The 11,088-nt window shown below is 38.0% G+C and overlaps 1 protein-coding gene across 1 annotated transcript; it reads right to left on the reverse strand.

The window, feature by feature from the left end:
* Nucleotides 1–2,425: 2,425 nt before the first annotated feature.
* On the reverse strand, nucleotides 2,426–10,300 carry CD274 (CD274 molecule). Its single transcript, XM_010138441.1, has 7 exons — nucleotides 10,246–10,300; nucleotides 9,168–9,521; nucleotides 8,415–8,696; nucleotides 7,073–7,183; nucleotides 4,589–4,639; nucleotides 3,431–3,496; nucleotides 2,426–2,448 (listed from the first exon to the last, which is right to left on the reverse strand). Exons 1-7 carry the CDS (start codon nucleotides 10,298–10,300, stop codon nucleotides 2,426–2,428), a joined length of 942 nt encoding a protein of 313 aa, XP_010136743.1.
* Nucleotides 10,301–11,088: the final 788 nt, after the last annotated feature.

Consider the following 11,088-nt stretch of genomic DNA (forward strand, 5'->3'; position numbering starts at 1 on the left):
GATGTCCAAAAACACTGAAGGAAAAAATATTCTTAAAAATATGGTGGTTAAGTACATTTTTGTATGTTAGGATAAGGATCTTCTCTTACCTAGCTTTCATGACCTAAATGTTTATATTTTCAGTTAGATGTGTATTCTCCCTCTTTCACAGCTGGAAAGTAAGTGTGCCAAAACAACTTACGGCATTGAAGGATGAGCATGGGGGCCTGTCTCACTATAGTCATAAAAATGAAGCCAAGAGTCTGATGAAGAAGCTAAAAGTCTGATTTGTAAAATTACTAAAATTAGATTGGACAAGTTCTGGTTTGGATGTCAGAGAAATATAAAGTAGAGCTTATTTAAAGTGGACAGGTCTTTTCAACACCATCTCTTATCCACCACCCATCCTGCTTTTCTGATTAAGTAGCAAAATTTCAAGCTTCCTATCAACAACTCAGGAATTCAAGCACTGGCATTTTGGATGGTAGGGTTCAGCTACAGAATTTAAAAATACATTTCATTATCTCATTCATCTGATATACAGCACTGTCAGCAGTAGCTTACCTTTTCTGCTGGCAAAAGATAAATGTAACAGATCCTGCTGTCCCATGAAGCTTGACAATCAAGACCTCAGCTTCAGTTCCATGACACTAAGCACGCACTAATAGCAAATGTTGATAATAACTAAAAGGATTAGAGTTTTCACTTTTACTTTAATATGCAAACAGCTGTGGCAGTCTCAGAGAGGAAGGAGAAAATGAAGAGATTTTCTGGCAGGGGAATTATTTATATGATATGATGATATGAACTGCATTTGTGTGTTGAGGAGAGTCAGTGCTTTTTCTGCAAAGGCCCTAATATTTCCAAAGCCATTTTTCACACCCTGAGAATAATTAAAAATTGGCTATCCCCTTCAGTGACACTTAAACCATTGCCTCAAAAAAACCTGTTGGGAAGCCAGAGGGAATGTTGAAGTTCATGTAGCATGAAAAATGTATTCATGAAGAATGAAACAGCAAGAATCAATATCAGAATAAGCAGGCTCTGCGGTGAATTAGGGAAATCACTTTGCAGTAACTATTTTACTTAACCGAAGTCTACCAACTCCATTATAGTTATGAGCCACGTTTCGCTACCCTGCTATGTAGAGTAGCTTGCTGAGATGTACGTATTAAATGAAACTTCACATCAGCTAGTTCAGACACTGCCAGCAGCGGAGCCCTGGGCCAAGGGCCGCATTCACATTCTTAGGACTGCACGACAGACTCATTTATTTCAAGCTAAAAAACAAAACCTGAGTCCAGTAAGAGTCCACCTCTCCACTGTCTCTTCTTTGTGGGACCCACTAGAGGGATGACATGGGCGTAGACTCTGTTCTACACCCAAATCTTTGATACTCGATTTTCCCAGAAAAAGTACAAGTAGTGCTAACACTACTTATTAATAAGTCAAAGAGAGCAGGCAAAAAGACAAGAAAAACAAAACATTTTATTAAAAAAATATAATTGTGAATAGCATTGTAATAAATAATTCTCATCTGTATGACCCCCCACAGACCTAGCAAAAGGTAATAAAACTATACCTTAAGAAATGAAATACATGAGCATGTTCCCTCATTATTTCTTAAGTAATCACATGAGCATGTCCTAGAAGGGAGAAGGTTCTCTTTCTTCTATTCCCGAGATAAGCAAAAAGGCAGTCCAAATCAAAAGCTGTTCTTCCTGGATATTCAAGGAGTTGCACTGTTTCCAAATCTTAAATCGGAATAGCAATGAGCAGGAACCAAGCAGTGCCAGCTACACCACAAGGAAATCATATCCCCACAACACTTTTCAGAGAAAGATCAAGAGGCTCAGCATTACCTAATACTTTTCAAACCACAGTTGCCAAAACGGTTAAAGCATCTGTTTCAGGCTTAGCTGTGAGTACCTGCAGTAAGGACAGAAAATGTCTGTATGGCATCTTGTCTTGTTGCAACCTTATCTTTTATGAGGATCAAAGTATTGAAAAAATTATTCAAAAGCTGGAAAACAATCTCTGCAGGCAACCAAGAGCTCAGGTAGGAAATAAAAAATAAAACGAACAAACAAAAGAAGCCCAGAAGCCTATTCAAGAACTACCTATGGAATTCATGATGGTCATAGACCTAAAGTGCTCTACCTTGAAGATATTTTTTAATAAGATGTATCTTTGAAAGTGCATAAACTTGAGAAAGCAGAAGCTTGGATATTTAAATACCTCCATACCCAAGTCCCATTTACAGAAGCCTGAATCCAAGACCTTTTTATGCTATAATAATGACAATAACTTCATTGCCATTTTTCCTGAGTTACAACAATATGGAATAAGATTGCCATCATAAAATAAAAACACAAAATTAATATCCCCCTTAATATACAGAACACAGAACATTCACCACAGAGTAAAAAAGCTCCCCCTGCTTTCTCTAGGTCTTCTCAATTTGTATATCTGCAAAAACAAGAATTGTATGAAAAAATTATCAAATTACAAAATTATGAAGTCACAGAACATTTCATGACTTTGGGACTCTTTCCTAGAGTTTGGAGGTACCAAAAAATTTTCTTCATTAAAATTAAAGATCTAGCATTAAATTAATTAGAATTACGATCGTGGGAGGAAATAAACACACTGGTAGCTCAAACACACCGGTGGGAAGTCCTCTCTAGCAAATACAGTGAAATTGCTGTGGCTTTGGTCCCCCATTCTTTTAAAATCTTCTTTGAACGTATTTCAAATACATTCAGTGCTCTATCTGTATTGTTATCAGTAGCAGCATATCCCCAGGCCCTAACTTTGACTTGGAGATCTACACCTGCGGGACCAGCAGGCTTACATTTGTTTGTGTCTGCTACAGTAAAGTGTAGCAGGAAGGGATTCAGCATGTAATTCACGTAAGCGCTTTAGAAGTCAGCAAGAACGTGAAAGAAAAACCTCCATAACTTCACCCTTCTGTTCCATACCACAGTGTGTTTCAGAGGTTTCAGGAATTTGGTCACTTATTTTCTTGCTTTGCTAAGACAGAACCCTATGACTTGAGACTTGCTTGAGTGGCCATGACGGGTTAAGGTCTCCTTCCCCATTGCCATCACCACTCCTTCAGTTGTGCTGGCACAACTCTTTCTGTAGCAAAAGCGTGAGCTAGAGAAGTTACTAATTTGGGTTGCTACATATCACCACATCACATTCTCCTTTGCATAGCTTTTCTTCCTATTATATCAAACAATTAATCTGGTTTATAAAACTCCCAGTAACACAATGAGTTACAATGGTGAGTTTGTAAGGCAGAGAATGGGAGGCTGTACTCCTGAAGGCTCTGTCTTTTGACACAGGGGACTAAATAAAACACCCATGAATCAAGGCTCTGATGACCGCGGATGATTTATGCTGTGCGCAAATTGCTACTATTTTCCCCTTTATCATTTATACTTACATTTCAGCTCTTTTTCTTCAAAAGAAACATCTCTGCAGTCATGTGTATCCTTATTATTTGATACCTCTTTAAACAAACATACATACAAATAACAGTCAGCATAGCTAAAACTTTTCATATAGTGATAAATCCTTGTTAAAAGCTTTTATCTCAGGCCATCCAGGAAATACGTGACTTAAATGCACATTGGGAGAAGAGATTAATACCAAACATTGTGTCCATTTTGGGCAAGTATTGAAGTGTTTTCTTAGGAAAAACCCCAACTGCCAGTATGAACGAATTTATACATAGCAGTTTAATTTGAGGTGGTCTCCACATAGAACCATACAACAAATTTAATAATAATTAAAAAAACAACCCATGAGCCACCATGAAAGGAAGTTAAAGGATTTTAATCTCTTCTCTCCCACTGTAAATATTAACTCTCTCCCCTCTCTCCTCTATTTCCCACTGTCATGGTGGTACTGGCCATTCACTGAGCTTTGCTCATAGCAGATAGGATCACTACCTGAACCGGAGGAAAAAGAAACTAAAGAAGCTAAAGCTTCTTCCTGTTTTTCTCTCAACAGGGCCAAAACTTCAGACCTCAACCCTGTAATAAAGATCCTCAAGCACACACTGTAATAGTGGAGAAACCACAGGATCATGCCAACATGGCTCAAATTACAGTATTGAGTCTGCACTCCAGGACATTCTGCCACCCTGAGGTATATGTTCTAGGGAGCACGTCCCACCTGTAAACTTCACAAAACACAGCACACCACTCTGTCCTTTTCTTGTGCATATCAGGACTGCATCTGCTCCTGGAACAAGCATGCTTTGTTTTCACGTTTTCCTTTCAAGAAGTTGAAATACTAATGTAAAGTCATTCTTCAACTGTAATTTATAATTATTTTACTATTAATGTTAAATACCTCCCTGGAGGTATTTACAAGATTGTAGATGTGGAACTTAGGGACATGGTTTAGTAATGGACTTGGTAGTGCTGAGTTAACGGTTGGTCTTTTCCAGGCTAAACAATTCTACGATAAATGAAAAGTAGAAAGCAAAATGAAAGTTGAATGTAAATCTGCATTTAGTTATCACCACTGCAAAGTAAATTCTCAAGCAATTATTTCCACAAGAATCAAGTGAGCTAGATTTGACATCTGTACATACTTGCTCTTGATGAACTAGTCACAGGTGTTCTGTTGTCCTTATTTGCTCTGGCTGAAAGAAAATAAGAGAGAAAAATAAAAAGGAAAACGAAGTACGTACTTAGATCTAAGGAGGGGTTTAAGCACATTGGTGGGAAGAGTATGCTTAGCATAGTGTAATCGCTGGTTCTCAGAACACTCCATTTCTTCAAAGACTTTGTAGTATTTTCTTCAGTGCCCCCAGTCTGTTAGTTTTGTTTCCTCGTTCCTAAGCCAGAACTCCACTGATACTGTACACTAACATCACTGGAAAATACCTATTCCAATGGTTTTTCATTGTATATTTTTCACCAGAATTTGAACATATTGGGCAATAGGGAATAACAAGGGCATCACCTTCTCAGTGCTTTTTGAGAGGAAAAGAGCCCATATTGCAGGGAGGTTCTATTTTGAAAGAATCACTTGTCCAGTCATCTAAGACAGCTTGGATTTTAAAAGAAAAACCTGTTGCTACTACTTCAGTTTTTGAATCAGCTTGTAGTTTATCTCACACATGTACACGTATAACATAATCCCATACATTTGGACATGTATGTACATTATCATATAGACATAACAAGCATTACTCAAGCAACCTAGGAAACTTCTGACCTTCACTGAAGTCCCTAGATGGGAATCTCCTGAGAAGTCAAGGAATTTGCTGTCCCTTCTTCCACTTTCATGTTCTGCTCCTACTCCCACCACGTTCTTAGAACAAGTATATTCTTATACACGCAGGGTTATCTACAGGCTGCTGCAGCCTTTTAGCATCACCTGGAAGCCTGTTAAGCTTATGAACACTTCGCCCGGGACATATTTCCATAGCACTGATGCAGAAGATGAACTTATGACCAAAACACTGAATATCCGCATTTAGTTCTATCTTGTATTATTTTATGGAAATTAAACACAAATGCTCAGTGTAGAGTTTGCTTATAGATGGTTGTGTGTAATTTCTGCACAGAAATTAGAGCTGTTTCTGTTTTTCGCTGTTGGAAAAAGGAGCTGGCAGACAGGAAAACCAACACTTCTGTTATAGCCCCTCTGAAAGTATGGCTCTCTTACTGTGGAAGCTTTTGAGATAACACTTGAAAAGGCAGTACAACCAGGCCTTGCATTGACTCCACATGAATTTCATGCTAACTACACACATTTATGTCTCCTATAAAACTCAAGAATTTTGAGAGGAGTGTTTAGTCAACTATCTTGCTCAGGTTTTTGGAGCATTTCTGGTAATAATACACAGAGTCATGCCAGTATCATATTAAAATGCTAGGAATACTGTATCAACTTCAATGCCTCTTGTTCTTTTTTCTACGTAGACAACTTGACAAAAAAAAATCCGAAAGTTATTTGAGAAAAAAAAAAAAGGAGCTATACATCAGCTAAACATCCACAAATCTGTTACGCAGAGTAAGAGTTCTGGACAAAACAAGAATGTTCAGCAAAAACACCTTCCTTTCAACATTTTCAAAGGAGTCCTGTAGATATTCTGGGATGTACACGTCTTTAATGAAGAGTAAAAACATACACCTGAATATAAAATCCTCAAACACCTTCCCTCCAAGGGGAAACAAACAAACAAAAAAACCCCCTACAAACAAATAAAAAATGTAACGGTATTTATTTCAGGTTAAGCAACATATTTCAAACATTTTTTCTTTAATTTGGAGGTAAACTGTATTCTTTTCATGCTCAGATATCCTAAAAATAATTTCTCCAAGTTTTTTTCTTCAGTTAGCTAGCAAGGGAAAACAAATTACTGCCAATGCTTTAGCTCTTCATGCTGAGAATGTCCAATTCGAGTTAGTTGAAATGAACTGAAAATGCTCAAATCTTACAAGTGGTATGAAGCAGTGGGAATATTAATTCTTGTGAAAAAAACCCCAAAACTTTCAGACTTAAAACCTTCAGCATATCACTTCATATGCAGTCCACCATTTTTATGGTGTTTTAGCCCGAATAACGATATATATAGAATTCATAACCATTAGATAACTTAAAAGAACATGTGCTCACAGTTCTGTGATTTTTTTCAGAGAACGCAGGAGGAAAAGCTCTAAAAAAAACCTCCAGTGCTCTGTCTGCTCCCAGCATTCTGGTCCCCAATCAAAAGGGAGGACACAGAATTGGAAATTTCCACTTCCAGTAGGTGTATAAGCCGTGCTTAGATGTTTGCATAGATTAGACACTGATATTCCTGCTCTGCAGCATTACCAATAAGAAAAATTAATAGAGATCCGTGGATAAGTTTGCGAGGGGTTCACAATCTGTTCTACTCTGCTGACATGCTAGTATTTCAGTTAGATAAAGAAAAAGAAGAAAAAACAGTGTAGTAGAAAATATAGCTGTTTCATGATGAAGGATCTAAGGCAGACGTCTGTTATCTCATTCCCCCTCTGCGAGGATGAATTAACAGACCAGATTGATAATAACTGAGATACACTAAAGTAAATGATTTGAATACCTTTTCTTAAGCAGAGCATAAATAGAAGCACTGATCCAAAGAAAGCAGTCACAATGAGAATTGCTCCAACAAAGCGTCTGCTCTCAGTCCACAGAACGCCGTCAGCTGAATCTTCAAGAAAAGCAAGTAGGAGAGAACATATTACATAATGGCATACGCTTCTCCCTGTTCCTTTCATTTTCAGCTTGTTATTTTTGCTATGAGCAGTTCAGACATAACAGCATTTTAGATTGTGTCTAAAATCAGGTGATGACAGTGCACTTCACTCATCCTAACAAAGGAAAAAGAAAAAATAGAGAACACATTCATATTTATCTTAGTTTCCTGCATTCCATGTGACAGTGCCTTTGATTCCTGTCAAAAATTCTGCTTGTCATCAAGATACAGAGTGTTCCTTGTAGTTTAGTTTCCCATCAGGAGTACAGGAAACAGCTGACTGAGAAAGAGAACAAAGAGTCCCTTTCATTTGGTAAAAGCTCTGAATGCAAAGGATAAGTGGCCTCCTGAAGCCCAGAGGCATTTCTTGTTAAAAACAAGCTTGAGCCCTCACCACTCCTTGAAAGGATGACTTGGCTTTCTCACTCTCAGCTGCCTGTTTCCACCCCTCCTCGGTCCCCAAAAATGTGCCAGCACAGGCATTTGTAAAACTGCAAGGTGAATGGGACTAGGGAAATGACCTGACCTAGGAACAGTTTGCTAAACAGGAATATGACTGTTGAGTTGATTCAACTGGTTGAAATCTTGTGCAGTCATTTCAGGGTACAATGCAGAAATTAAAAGAGAAACCAAAAGCAAAAGCAGCAAGGGTGGTGCCCCATTAAAAGGTCTAATGAGAACTTGCATTGTTCTTCTTCGTTCATGCATCTTCTTTCAATCCAGAAAAAGAAAGTGTGTACACTTTGTTAAATTTAAATATGCTCAAAGCAAAGGCTGTAGTGGCCTTTTATTCATGCTATTCAATATCCAAATTTATTTGACAGTTATCATCAGCAAAACAGAACATTCTTGGAAGGTGTGTTTCATTTATATGGGAGGATTTCACTTCTATGTTCCAAGCTGAAACGCTTTTCAAGTAATGGAACTTATTTTAACACAGGCTCAATTTTCACATAACTGTAGGTCATGCAAAACTCCTATCCTGGAATTCCGTCCACCCATGCACGATGAACATGTCAGTATGGTGGAAGCGTAGACTAACATCAAAACTTAACAACACAGGTATTTCTTTTTAACCTTTTCAAATTTAGGTAGGAAAGAGGAACAAATAATGGCTGATTCAACTGTGACAAAATGGCATAGTGCCTTGAAGTGTGTTACCATAAATGAAATTTAGAAATCTTACCTGCTATGTGTAAAATGGCAGATGTATTTTCTCGCAGCTCTTTATTCCGGAATATACAGTAAAAAATCTCATCAATGCTACTTTTAATTGTAAGGGTACTTGTCACATGGTACAGCTGGTCATTCCCAGTTTCATAACTGGTGTTTGCCTTATCAGTCAAATCTTCATATTCTCTGTTCTGCCATATCACTTCAGCTTGTGGGTATCCTTCTGACTGACATGTCAACTTCCATTCATTGTCTCCTGTGCTCACCACTCCTTGAGTTATAGTTCTATAAGGAGCTAAACAAGTAGAAGAAAATGATTACTAGTAAGAAGCTGCAAGAATTGCATGTATTATCAAGACTCTTTTTCTTTATCCCCAGCCCCTGGGTCAAATTTCTGTATATCAGCTCGGACGTCTTGACAGGAAAAGTACATTCCAGTATTCTGTCTCTCCATAGTAACGGAAGGTACAGGATTTTTTCCAATTTGGATGCTCTTTAGAAAATTGCATTAGCTCTCTGGACTTTGTCCTGGCTAAACTGTTTTAAAACACCTTTCCTCATATGTCATTATGGGAAATAAAGGACAGAACATGGATTCAACCTAGACAGAAACGCAAAGTTACACAGCTGCATAAGGGCCATGAGGCGGCTCCTGTCTCTGGAGAGCTTTCTTCAAGTGCTAACCCAGACACGTCTTACTTCAGGGACTCCTCTGAAAATTTTTAGCAGGATTAGAGCATTGAACCTCCTGTTGCAGTGCACTCACCATTAACTTTCAGATTGATTGTCTTGTAGTCAGCTCCCCGATAGCCAATAACACATTGGTAAATCCCTGCATCTCTGAGCTTCACATCAGTGATCTGAAGGAGAGACTGTCCCAAGCTCAAATTCTCTTTCAGCAATTTTATTCTTCCCTTAAAGTCACTGTGCTGATTTTTGAAGTCTTCCTTGCCCTTGAGAAGTGAATAAACCTGCTTCTTTATCTCATCTTTCTTCTCCCAGCTGACACTTAAATCTCTAAACATTAATTCCCCCTTCACTGGAAATGTACATTCCATGGTCACGTTGCTCCCACGTTCCACAGTGTAGAGTGATTGAGGAGCTTCTACTGTGAATAATGCTGAAAAACAAAATTTGGAAGAAAACTAAATAATTTTCCAACTATAAGCCTGATCTTGAAAGTCATGGCTTACCATATACATAGGACATTTTAAGGACCAAAAGTATCTGCCCTGTTCAGAAAAGTCATAAACGTTTCTGCATGCACTTGCCCAAGGTTGGGACAAACTGGGTCATTCAGACCTGCAGACCCCTGCTTTATGCACACACACAGTCTGATGCGGTGCTAAAATTAGGCAGATGTGCGTGCACAGCCCCTCAGCTGCTTCTTTCAGAATACTCCCATGGTAACAGGCAATTGTTAGTTCCTTGGAATGTTCTCTTTACATAACTGTAAATCGGGTGGGGTTTTTTTGGTTTTTTGTTTGTTTGTTTTGGGTTTGGTTTTTTTTTGTTTTTACACACAGTGTTAAAGAACACATGACAATTCCCAGGTTTACACAAAAAGCCTTACTAGCACTGTCAATGTGAATAGTACCTTGTCTGAAATGGTGTCTGGCCTGAAACACTGACAGGGATTTCAGTCTGGCCCCATACCAAAGCACATGTATTAATCACGTTATCTAGTTTAAAGTAAATGCATGTTAAGACCTTTTTATTTAAAACATTAAGGAAAAAAGGCCGAACACTAGCACCTGAAGGAAAACTGAGGAATTAACATTTCTGTGTTTGTACATGGAAAGGAAACAAACATTTCTACTGCTTCTTATGACTCCACTTCTTACCATTTAGGAAATGCCAGTAGAATAAAAATATATACAAAAGCAAAGGCTTTTCCATGATGTAGATAGAACCTAAAATGATAAAATAATAGACAAATATAAGTATATGCTCAATTTCTATCTTGAACTGTAAAATACACTTTGAAGTCACTCCACACGAAGAACTGCAAACACACCTGTTTTAAACACCTGGTCCCACAGTACTTACCACAGGGCTCCTGAAGTTACATAGATTGTGAACAGAATTCATACAGTAATTAATCACTTAATGAGTAGTTACACAATAGCGCCTTTGTAAAACAATGACAAAAACAGTTGGCCTACAAACAATATCTGTTTTCCTGAAATTCTGCTGCTTTACACGTAAGTTATTTCCATTTTCCGTCAGAAGTTTTCCCCCTCTTTACTGACATAGCTTTTACACTCCTACACAACACTTTACAAAACACTGTTTAATGTCAGCTTTTCCATGAAACCTCACATACCCACTGCATTTGCTAAGTGTGTGTTTTAAGTCAGAGCAGTACTGGTATCAAACATGGGGTTTTCAAATTACTGTCAAGAAAAAGTCAAACTCACTATAGTGGAAGTCTTCCATGAGTACGAGAACTGTAGAATTTCATCTACATAAAGCCCTCATTTTGGATATCCAAACAACCACAAAAATGAGGAAAGGTTGCCTTCAACTGTTTTCTAGTGGTAGTGTCAGCATTTGTTTAAGAAACCAGGCAACTGTAATACCCGTCACATTTCCTAACTGACGAAGTTCTCTCTGTACAGTGATGCTTACCATTTTTGGTAAGAAATTTTGTCTTTCTTTCTCTGGTTGTCAGCTGTAAGATGTAA

Source organism: Buceros rhinoceros, unplaced genomic scaffold (assembly GCF_000710305.1).
Source record: "Buceros rhinoceros silvestris isolate BGI_N320 unplaced genomic scaffold, ASM71030v1 scaffold13646, whole genome shotgun sequence".
Lineage (NCBI taxonomy): Eukaryota > Metazoa > Chordata > Aves > Bucerotiformes > Bucerotidae > Buceros > Buceros rhinoceros.

Coding starts and splice junctions, on each gene's coding strand:
- CD274 (XM_010138441.1), bottom strand. CDS start 10,300: ATGGAAAAGCCTTTGCTTTTGTATATATTTTTATTCTACTGGCATTTC. Junction 9,522..10,245: donor CTACTGGCATTTCCTAAATG/GTAAGAAGTGGA, acceptor TTTGTTTTTCAG/CATTATTCACAGTAGAAGCT. Junction 8,697..9,167: donor AATCAATCTGAAAGTTAATG/GTGAGTGCACTG, acceptor CTACTTGTTTAG/CTCCTTATAGAACTATAACT.